This window comes from Populus alba, chromosome 14 (genome assembly GCF_005239225.2).
Source record: "Populus alba chromosome 14, ASM523922v2, whole genome shotgun sequence".
Taxonomy (NCBI): domain Eukaryota; kingdom Viridiplantae; phylum Streptophyta; class Magnoliopsida; order Malpighiales; family Salicaceae; genus Populus; species Populus alba.
In genome coordinates, this window is record NC_133297.1 from 5,242,686 (window position 1) to 5,254,815 (window position 12,130).

Sequence of the window (12,130 nt, forward strand, 5' to 3'; positions counted from 1 at the left end):
AATACAGTAAAAAAAAGGGTCTAGTACCAATTGTTCTGCACAGACACTCAATTTGGAGTGAACTGAAGCTCACCACAGTGCACGTTAGCAGTAGAGACAGATTGAGTAAGCTTTCAAGTACAAAAGGGATCTCTATTGTACATATCCATCATGGTTATTTGGCTTAACATGAGCAGAGACCATATAATAGAACCATGTTGATTTGGCACAACATGAACTGACCATGTACATGCGGTTAGATGATAATCTTTCAAAAAAAAAAATTAATTTAAAATTAATTTTTTTAATATTTTACCGGATAAAAAATATTTTCAGAAGCAGTATTTTATCACTGGCGCTTCTATCTAACAAGGACACGGTGGGTGCTTTAAGGAGGAAGGACCCACCAACTGGTGAGATAATCCCATCAAACCTTCACCTTCACTAGCTAAGGTTAAGCAAGCAGAGCTGGTCTAATCACATATTATGATCACTTGTTAAGACTCTAAATTTGATTATAAGTCGAGGTCAGGGTGACCTTTCGGGATTTCCAAATGATTGGGCATTCGAATTATTTCGACTGTGGGAGATATTGATAACTGAGTAAAAATAAAGTGGGGATAGGAGTGTAATTTAATTAATTAAATTTTAAATTTATTTTTTTATAGGTTATTAGTTCGAATCTTATAAGTTTTAGGATCATTAAAGAACTTATATGATTATTAACTTTAGGGCATGTAAGATTAGTCGAGATGTACACAAACTAACCCAGACACTTATATTAATATAAAAAAAAAAACAAAAACATCTATTTTTTTTTTCCTCGTGAAATTGCAAGTGTACAGTGCCATGCTTGTATACCTATGATATATATTAGTTCTTGTTTTTATTAGCAATGTATGCATTAATTATGACAAAATTTTATTATTAAATATTTTTAGTTTTTCTATTAATAAATTTAAAAATTTGAATCTAGAAAGAAAGAAAATGAACATTATTTTTTTTACCACTAGACTTATTCTTTGAAATTGCATGTATACATATAATTAATATTTTATGGAATTTACATTTTCTCGGGAGAAAAATATTATCGAATCCATCCTAACCGGCAAAGCCGATTTAGATACCACAAATTGTTAAAAAGACTAATTTTGAACCTGTTAGAGGTCTTGATGTTATTTTTTTATTTTTTAAAAAAACAATTTCACCATGGATAATTGACGTTATCACCTGGGATGGATTTTCGGACCCATTTTGGGTCCAGTTTCCATGGCATTCGATCAAAATTAAACACATGATAGATACAAAAAAAAAAAAAAAAAGAATTCTAAATAGAAAATAAATACGATATTTTCTTCATTGTGAGGAACCTTGAACACTTTATGTAGCACACTAACAACTTAGATCTCCGAAATCTCATTGTGATCATGTGAGGTCCCTCTTTTTGTTGAGGGATTAATTAGGTACAATTTAAACATACATGATTAAGTAGAAGGCCTCATAATTACTCTGAAGAAAGTCTACTCTCTAGTCCAATGCCAAAAAGTTTTTTTTGATCAATTTCAAGAGAAGAGTCCGTGGTCAACTGTTTGGGATAGACTCATTTATTTAAGTTTTTAATCAATTTTTTTGGAGTGTGGTTTTAATTGTTTTTTAAAGTGTTTTTTATTCAGAAATATATCAAAATAATATATTTTTTTATTTTTTAAAAATAATTTTTGATATCAATATATCAAAATAATAAAAAAATCAAGAATATATTAATTTAAAATTAAAAAATTTTAATTTTTTTTAAAAACACTTTTGAAACACAAAAACTAATAAGTAATAAAAATATATTTGTAGCATGAGTTAGGTAACCTCCTAAAGCATGTTGCTATTAATTGGCCCTTATTTTTTAAAAAAGAAAATTATGCTCAACCACCATGATTCCAAACGGGGTTTAACTATAATCTTATTAAACTAACAAAATAATTAATATGATATTAGACTTCAGGAGTCAATGAAGCATTAAAAAACATGGGTCCTTCTACGAAAAAAAAAAAACTTCTTTCATGATTATTGTCTTGAAAGATTATTCCATTAAAAAACTTCTTGTAAATCCGATAAAACAAAAATACAATTAGAACGGGTCAATAAGTAAATCGTCTATTCTGCTATTAAATTTTACTTGAACATGTCCTTCTACTCTTGGCCTGTCGAGCATGTGCTCCCTCCACCTCTAATGCCTTTCCTTTCCAGTTAATTCGACATTAAAATAAGAGAATTTGGCTTGAATTAATGTAATATAACAATATTAGTGACAGAGGGACTACATTTCAACAGACCAAAAGTACAGGGATGAAAATAATAAAAATAAAACTAGAACAACCATATTAAGAGAATTTAAAGAGTGGGGGGACTGAATGAGATAAAGGTTGTAAAGTTAACTATACCCGGGGATTTGTTCTTGCTTTTCTTTTTTATCGGTGGCAATGGTACGCAAACTGCGAAAAGCGAGCCATGCTCTTGCCGCCATGAAACGGAAAGCACTTTTCAAAACTTATTTTCAAATTAGCCATGTCTGATATTCTAGTTCAATTGTGTTTTTGATTTTTTTTAGTTTTTGATTTTTGATTTTTTTTTTTATATTTCAGTGTTAAAAATAAATTTATAAAAATAAAATAAAAATATTATTTTAAAACATATCAAACACAATATTTCTCATATTCCCAAACAAACTCTAAATTTATTTCTTCAATCTAGAAAAAAATACAATCTATGGTATTTATATTTGTATTGGATTCAAAATTTATAAAAAAATTACTTTGCACATTTTAAATTTGAATTTCAATAACAAAGGAGAGAGTATACATTCTTAAATTTAAGTAATAACACTAACCTTCTAGGATTTAAGTCAAATTATGTATCCACAAATCGGATTTGATTTAAGCTTGGTGTAAAAAAAATTTAAGCAATTAGAGAGCTTAAAAGCTAGTTATGATGGACTGGGGCTGTGATTGGATTGATGGGCCCTCGCTAAACAGGAAATAGTATCCTTGCACCATAGTTTTGAGTTCCGCGTCATTCATAATTTCAACTGTTGCTTGATGAGAAGGCCAACAAATATTTGAGAAATCTGCTGGAGTGAGATGACCAAGACGTCCACCCATCTAAAGCCTTCATGAGTGTTTATGTTATTGTTTTTTTTTAATATTTTTTATTTAAAAATATATTAATTTAAAAAAAACATTCCTTTTTATATCAATATATTAGAATTATTTTAAAATAAAAAAATTAAATTTTTAAAAAAATCAAAATTCACTAAAGTGCAAACACAGCCCCAAATTATAACTAAGGTATTAGATTATTGAAATTTTTTTTTTAATATAAAATAATATTCAGGTCTCATAAAATTCTTTAGCACTATTAATATATGAAAAAATATAGTCAATTCAATTTTTTCTTCCATCAAAATAAATTTTTCTATCAACATATCTTTTATTTATCTTAGCAAGTATAATGTTTTTACATAAAATCATTGTTTCTCCTAAAACCCAATTATTTTATGATTTTCCAAAGCAAGCTAACAAAAAAAATTAAAATGGTATATCTATATTTCATGTGTAATTGAAAGCTAAGAAAAATCATAAAGTATGTTCAAAACCTATCTAAAACTTTAAGAATACAAAATAATTTGAGTTTAATATTCATGAATAATTTATTACTAGTATTATTATTTTTATATTAGAAAAATAATAATTAAATTTTTTTTTAAAATGTAAATAAAAAATTATAATAATATTTAATAATCATGTCAGTTTAGAGTAGGCAAATCTAATAAATGTTTTTTGAAGTGCTAAAATAGATAAAAAAAAAAAAAGGAAAAAGAAAAAGAAAAGGGCCAAGCCTGACACTTAGCCTAGCAATAGGAGGCTCGGAGGCCGCGCTCGCATGCAGCGTTGCTTTATATTTTTATTAAGGGGATGCGCGACTTATTTTTTTGAAAAAAAAAAACTGAAATGACAAGTCGTCTATCTAAAAATAACAGTGCTAGTGCAATTGAACCCGCAACCTCGTGGTTGTGACTCAAATGCTAACAAATTGTGCTATGATAGGCTTACCAAATTTCTAAAATATTGACCCGAAATCTTATTTGTGATATCCATTTTTTAGAGTTTTTAACCTATTATTATATGCTAAATCTAAATTGTCCAATTTTTAACGGGTCGAGTTGTATCCGAGAGGGCAAGTACTACAAATAAGTTAATTTTTTCAACACGCCTACCATAAATTGACATACGTGGTTACAATTTACAAGGTGATTTGAACTGATGGAAATCCTATGCATCAACTCTAAAATGTTGCCAAATCCTACTACAGCAAAATCGAGAATCATTCACTGCTTCCCCAGTCTAACAAAACGGCTACACTTTATTGCTATCAAGAGCATCAATTGTTAAGTAAAGAAATACCTTATTTTTATTTGGTACATCTTAATAGCTGATCCCTGCATAGTTGAAGGAATAGCTAGCTAGCTAGCTAGGGTAGGGTAGGGTGCCCAATCAACATGCCAAGACATGGTTGAAAGTGCTGGAAACACAATGGAGTATTTATAGCCAAAGTTTTTAGTGGCATGTACTTTATTGGAAGATTCGAACTCCAAGATAAGGAGGGCTACGAGTTGAGAAGGCACGAAGAATCCATTAATCTTGTTTTGTTCTGGACTTCAAATCAGTTTTCCTGATTTTACAATTAGATTCACCCTTTGAGAATGGGTGTTCTTTGAGGATATTTTTTTATTACTGACAGTTTCTTGCCGGTTTTACACTAAAAAACCAATTTTTATAGCATTAAATAAGTGTTCGGTTTGATTCAAGTTATATTCTCAAGAAATAGTATCTTTTAGTTTGGTTAGATTTTTTTGATCTAAGCCGAACAATAAACACTCTTACTCACGAGTCATTATGTAAGTATCTGTTTGGAACATTTAAATTTTGAATTTTATTTTTGTTTGAATTTTATCTTTTACATAAATTTTTTATTGTTTTAGAGTTTTAATATTAAAAATAATTTTTTAAAAATAAATTTATTTTGAAATATATTTTTTAAAAAAATTTTAAAAAACAACTACCATATTTCCAAGCACTGTTTAAAAACTTTAAGTGATTGAAATGTCGGTTAACTTAGCAGAGAGCATTTATATAACAAAGTATTCGATTCCATAGGCGGAAACAGATTGATTACTCCTGAGGTGGAGGAGTGGTGGCTGTTCGTAGTGAGTTCTGGCATGTTTTCCTTTTCCTCAATTAAACTTGTTACCAGATCAGAGATACCATGTACTCTTATTCTTGGCAAATAATCTTGATTGTTATGTCAAGATATATTGTGCAAATCTTTATGATCATATATTCTAATAATTTTTAAGCACGGCATATCTTCAAATTATATGATGGTGGACAAGTTGCGCAGTGGAATCATTAATTCGTGTCTCTATTACACGATTCCCATCGTTCATTTGCAGGTCTTCTTCTTCGTCTTCTTTTACACACACACACACACACACACACAAGCATTTAAGGTCTTCTTTCTTGCTATTTTTAGTTTTATTTTATTTTTAATAGGACAGTTCTTACAAATTGATTAAGAAATTTGATTTAATTAGGACTCACCAACCCTCAAGATTGATATACCTTCCATCATGTTCTGATCCCAGCAACAAATCAATTTTAACAAGAGCTATTTTTTTTTTTTAATTTACGTTTCGAACAATTCTCAAGAATATGCTAGATCTAATAGGGTGGTTTCTTTTGACCGTATAGGGAAATGAACTTAATTCTAATGATTTCTTTTAGCTTTGGAAAATGAACTCAGTGTAATCCCAGATTTATATGTTTTCTCAAATTTATAAATTTTATAGATTAAATCTCCAATATTTCCCACATGTATCAACTCTGGCATTCACCAATTCTTCAAATAATTTGTCTAATGTGCACAGTTTATGTTCTAAAAATGACATTGATTTAAAGAAAATTTGATAAAAAAGTTCATGAACATTCACATTTTAAAAACTTTATATTACACGTGAAATAATTAGTGATATCTTATTAATTATTTTTTAGAATCTATTTTTAAAAAGAGAAATATACTAAAAAAAATTATGAATAAAAATATCTCTATTTAAAATTTTATTTTTCATACTTCTATCTCTCTATTTCTTCAAAGTGAATTAAGAGTAATTAATAGGATTATACTAGTTATTTTATAAGTGAGGTTGATGCACTAAAATGATATTAATTTGGGAAATTTTTTTTAAAAACTAATAAAAAGACTTTTTGATTTTTTTTTTAAAAAATATTCAAGACTTAATTGATAAAAATTTATAAGTTTAGGACTCAATAAAAAAATAAATATATAAGTTTAGGACTAAATTGAGGTTTCTTCTTTCTTTGATATTTTTTATAATCATATGATATATTTTTAATTTTTAACATGCATTTGTCTAATTTTGTTTTTCAAATAAGTTTGGAGGGCATAAAAAAGTATCATACAAATGATAAATAATATTATAGCATGTGGCTCTATAACAATTGCTGCTTGTATAAGCTGTTTGAACCCATTTCCGTGTTTAAAATTCTTTTGGAGATATTAATTTGAACTTCAAATAAATAATAAAAAATAGTAAAAGCAAATAAGAAAGAAGATGCTCTAATTTATTACGGTAATTTCAAATAAAAAAATTCTAAAAATACCCTTTTCTTTTCTGTCAAAACCCCTATAACTTCTCTTTACCATTTCATATTTTTACCGAATCCAAGAACTCGTGTTGACTTGAAAAAAAAAAAACATGCAATGGGAAAAGAGACTTAAATAAATAAACTTCTGTGCCATATATACGTGGCTGAACTAAAGCATCTCTGCTGTCTGAAATGACAATCAACCAGGTGCCATAAGAGTAAGCCCATTTCATGCTCAAGTTGGCAGTAGCTAGCACCTCAAGCAACAAGGACAAAACCCAGGTTTCTAGTTTCAACATTTGAAGAAGAAATATCGAAGCTAAAGATGTACTTTGCCAATCAGTGGGATTTTGACAGACTTTTTAATATCAGGTAGTTGAAGTGGGATTATGGTGGATACTGCCTTGTTCATCAGTACATCTTCAGCAAAGTCAACTCCTTTGCTGGAGAATACTAGAGAGATGTATATATCCTTCTTCATTGGATTGAAGATTATGGGCAGTTGCAGCTAGAATCAATACAAGACAGAAAACTAAGAAGTACAAAGGGTCTGCCATGAAATTAACTGGAGCAAAGAATGATTCTTGTAAAGGAAAAACAATTAAAATTGTTAATTTAATTCATTTCCACATCTATTCATCGATGTACCATCAAAAGGCAAAAATTATTTGAAGGGCGCACATTACAGCCCAATGAACACATAATTGCAGTGATTGGTGTAACAGTTATAGTTACAAAATTTTCTTGTAATTACAGTTTTTAAATACAAAATTGGACAAATGAAAAAAGAGGAAAAGAAAAACTTGAAACCCGGCCCGTGTTGGGTCTCAAGATTTTATAACTGGTCAGCTCTCACATCAGTAGTTGAACCAATTCCCACCTGCAACCATGGAGATGAACTTCCACTAGTGCTCATGCCTTTTAATTCAATGAGTTTTGCTAACTTCACCTTACTATCTGCTTCATCATTCACATTCTGGACTGAACTATAATTTTTATTATTATCATCGTTATTGTTGTCTTTGGTGTCACGATGATCCTTTTCATTTTGGTGCTGATGATTGTTGTCATTTACTTTTGCATCAACTCTCGTCCAAGGCTGTAGGTAGATCTCAGTAGAAACCTCAATATTTGAAGGGTTTGCAACAGGTGGATGAGCAGGAAGATTGAGATCAAGTGTGAGATCTAATGGCTCAGAATTGTTTATAAACTTCGGTCGTCGTTGAATTTGGTCCAAGTGATCCTGAAATTGATGGAACTTGGGGAAAGATGAAGTGTCTGGAGAATTTGAAGTGAGCCAATGACACCTTTTATGGCCACCTAATGCTTGTCCGGATGAAAATACACGATGGCATATGGAACATTCGTGCACTTTGGATTTCCTTTTCGAAGCGGAAGCCAATGGAGGAGATGAACCATGATCAAATTGCAAAGTCGATGTCGATTTTGTTGAAAAGAATTCATCATTTGTGATGAAATCTTCATCATGATCAGCTAGGCTATCTTCCATGCCCTGATCAAGCCGGGCTGCATAGCATCCTTTAACCTTCTTGTGGCTAGCTCTATGTCCACCCAATGCTTGATGTGAATTGAAAACTTTCTTGCATGCTTTGCATTCAAACATTCCTTTAGCAATCCCCTTGGCCTTGTCTAATGCTGGCTTGTATTCCATATGAGCCATGAAATTCAACGGATTTCTTCGCTCTTCTTCTTTACTAGCAGATGCACAAGACTCCTCAGGCTCGGCTTCTAAGGGATCAACTGTTGCATTAGATAGCATCATGAGGCAATTGGCAAGATCTTCCTCTTCGCTTGACGGGCAACTGGAGTTAAAATTGCCAACTTTAGCTCTCAATGATCGTTTTCTTTTAGACCAACAGCAGCTCCTTCTTGGAGTTCCACCCTCCTCGTCCGATCCTGGAGAGGAAACAAGCAATTGATCTGCATCCTCGGACGTGCATCTTCCATGTTCAAGAAAAGACTTCCATGACAAGAATTCTTTGCCACAATTTTCACAGACCCGACAGCTCTTTAATCGATTTGGATTCGTTCTTAACGCATACATACGCCTGGTTCCAGGGGGCACGGTGGCTCCCAATTTATCTTCCCAGTCACTGGCAGGATCTTCATCTTCCATGTTGACATTCTCATCACCTATTCCGTGCGCTCTCATGTGCCCTCCTAGTGCTCTTCCACACATAAATCCTTTCTTGCATATTTTACAGAAGTGCTTGAAGTTTGGTTGTTGATCCACAAGCAAAGCCATATAAAGTGGAAAAAAAAAAACAATAAACGAAAGAAATGAAAAACTAAGAGAGAAAGAATTAATGAATATTAATCAATGAAGTGAGGTTAACTAATGATGTAAGAGATCGAATGGGGCGAAGTTTGTTCTCGTAGCGCAACTTGCTGTAAGGTTGTATGGTTAAGAGGAGTGCTAACCAGACCTAGCTTCTAGATATAGCCATGGTTTAGAGAGAGATAAGAGTAAATAATAGTTGAGAATATGGTGCCAAGTGGTGGGAGGTTAAGAGGGCTAGAGACTTTTTCTATAACATTGTGGTGGTGGCGCCACCGGTCAAACAAACCAAAGGAGCTAGGTCCGTACGTCTGTGGGAGAGAGAGAGTGGCGAGTGAGGGAGTGAAAGGGGAAGAGAGTAGTGGTTCTAACTGCCATACCTATTCATATCCCTTCAATTCCAAGCCAAGAAAACTAGAAACTCATGTTTCTCCCTGTTTGTCGGTTGGTTCAAGCTGCCTTTCCACACAAATATTATGTCATTTGTCTAATAAAAACATATGTGTGTTTGTTTCCACTTTTTTAGTTTCGAAACAACTCATGAAATCTCCGAGTACAATGCGGATCAATCTGGATAAGTTTTAGGGTCTGCTTGATCTCAGTCCACCGAGGGCAGTGTGTGAGAAGCTAGCTAATTCAGTGTGATCTTCGTTTCTATGATTTAAACACATTTTCCCTAAAAAGTTGTGTTATTTCTCATAAACATAAAACACTCATTTCTTAAATTCAAATTATTTTTATATATAAAAAATGTGTGTGGGATGTCTCTTTCTATAAAGTTTGAGATTTCCATAAAAGATATCTGTATCTCAAATTGAGAGCAAACTACCACTAATTGTATATAGAAAAAAAAAGCGTCATATTAGGTAATGTTTTGACAAGATTTTACTCATATTAGAGACGGAAATATCTCATGAAAGAAGAAAAGGAAGGGCTATTCCTATTTTATTTTGCCTAGACCCCAACAAACCTTCCAAAGAAAAATAAATAAATTAAAAGAACTTGCGTCTTTCCCAAGCGATCGTTTGTGCGTATCAGAAATCGCTGAAGCTTGGAATGAAAAGGATGATTAAGAGAATTTGAAAATTACTCCATTTAATTTATGCAATAAATTGAAAAGATTGATGAACGGATTAATTCAATATACAAAAAACGGAAAAAAATATTATTTCTGTGTAGCGTTACTTCGCTCTCGCCCGGTTGAATTTGCACATCAATCCATTTATAGTATTCAGTCGGGTAGTCATCGAGAATCATTTTGCGCTATTTTACTGGTTCAGCAGAAGATTTGGGCATTGTTGTTCCTATGCATGTCGGTGTTTATATTGGAGCTTCATACAGTGATGCTATAATTACCTAAGACATCTAAAATATTTAGAAAACATTATGGTGCTTCACTGTTTATATATGGATAATAAATAAATAACATCTATCTTTTTTCTTTATTTATTTTTTACTTTGTAGACTTTTTCTCTCTCTCTCTTTCAATTAGACCCTTCATAACCGAATTTAACCTAATTTGATATATGAACTCAATTTTTTTTTTTTAATTTCTAAACTGTTTTTCTTCCTATTATATCCCTTTACAATCTAATTTGATGAAATTAGGCTCTTTTTTTCTTTTTCTTTCAATTCAACCTTCTTTTTTTTTTTTTTTCCTTTCCCCTCCTTTTTATTTCAATTTCACCCTTTATTTTCTCAATTTCATCATTGTATATTTTTTTTAATAGTCATCCGGGTTGTTTTTGAACTAATTAACCAAGTCAACCAGATTATATTATAACATCTTTAACATGATTTAATTTTAAACTCAGGTTAGATAAAAAGTTAAATTAAGAGGTTTTTCTTTTTTTCTTTCAATTCCATCATTTTATTTTCTAAATTATGAATTCAAACTTTTTTTACCTGTCAACATGGTTGTTTTTAGATCAGTCAAGTCGATTGGGTAATATTAAGACAACCTCCACATAGTTTAATTTTAAATCAGGGTTAGGTAAGAAGTTTTGAGATTTTTTCTATCAATTTTTCCCCCAATTTCATCACCATAGTTGTTTATCAGTTGGGTAGGTTGTTTTTGAACTGACCAAGGTGATTGAGTCATGTCGGAACAACTCTCAAATAATTTAATTTTAAAGCCGAGTTAAGCAAAAAATTGAATTGAAAAATTTCAAAATTGACTCGCTAAGCCAAGTTTATAACAATTCCAAATAGTTCACAAAGATCTAAATATATTTTTCTTGTTGTGTTCAATTAATTTTTTTATACGACCGCAACATAATGCTAGCATATGAGCTAGATATCTCTAAGCTATATTGCTGCTATATTGTGATTCTTTGGTATATGTTTGGGTTGGTGGTTTCTGCTTCGGGAGGTTGGTTATCTCTATGAGCATAAGAGATATTATCAGAACTAGACATATCATTTATCTCATTGGTGAATCAATAAATTAAACTGTCAAGTTGGTTTGGTTCCCAATTTAAGTTGTTTATGCAATGGACCTGGGTTTGGTTCTCAACTCGGGTCTTTTAAGAAATCGGTTAATTATCAAACCTTATCGAACCAACTTAAACCGATGATCTAATCGGTTTGAACCAACCTAACATAACGGACGAGCCAGCCCTACCAAAGATGTGTCGTTAACTTTTTTAAACATAAGTGACAAGTCATCCCCCAAGTAGACATGTCATTTACTTTAAGGGAAAATAATTAAAAAATGCATATTAACCGTCGAGTCATTAACCTCATACTTGGAAGCACTTGTGTCTCCATCAGGTCATAACAAAAAGAGTAAAGCTACACCAAGGCTTGTAGCCCAGCGGTGGCAAGGAGTTTTCTTGTCTCAGCATCCTGGGTTCAAGCCTCAGCGTGTACGCTTGTCATCCCCGCGGTGTCTTACATGTTCACTAGGTTTGCAGGATGTTCAGTGAGCCGTGGGATTAGTCGTGGTGCGTGCAAGCTGGCCCGGACACCCACGTAAATAAAAAAAGAAAGAAAAAAGAGTAAAGTTGAAGGGGTTTTCACTGTACACATATATAATTCACTTTTCACTATAATATTATAATTATGATTTCCCCCTTTTTAAAAACACTCAATATTGGCGATCTATTAATCATTCAATTCTTTTCAGTATGATTAA

The 12,130-nt window shown here is 31.7% G+C and overlaps 1 protein-coding gene across 1 annotated transcript; it reads right to left on the minus strand.

The window, feature by feature from the left end:
• Positions 1-7,276: 7,276 nt before the first annotated feature.
• Positions 7,277-9,465, minus strand: LOC118041337 (zinc finger protein ZAT9). The gene has a single exon (XM_035048621.2). It carries the CDS (start codon positions 8,959-8,961, stop codon positions 7,531-7,533), a length of 1,431 nt encoding a protein of 476 aa, XP_034904512.1. The 5' UTR covers positions 8,962-9,465; the 3' UTR covers positions 7,277-7,530.
• Positions 9,466-12,130: the final 2,665 nt, after the last annotated feature.

Coding starts and splice junctions, on each gene's coding strand:
- LOC118041337 (XM_035048621.2), bottom strand. CDS start 8,961: ATGGCTTTGCTTGTGGATCAACAACCAAACTTCAAGCACTTCTGTAAA.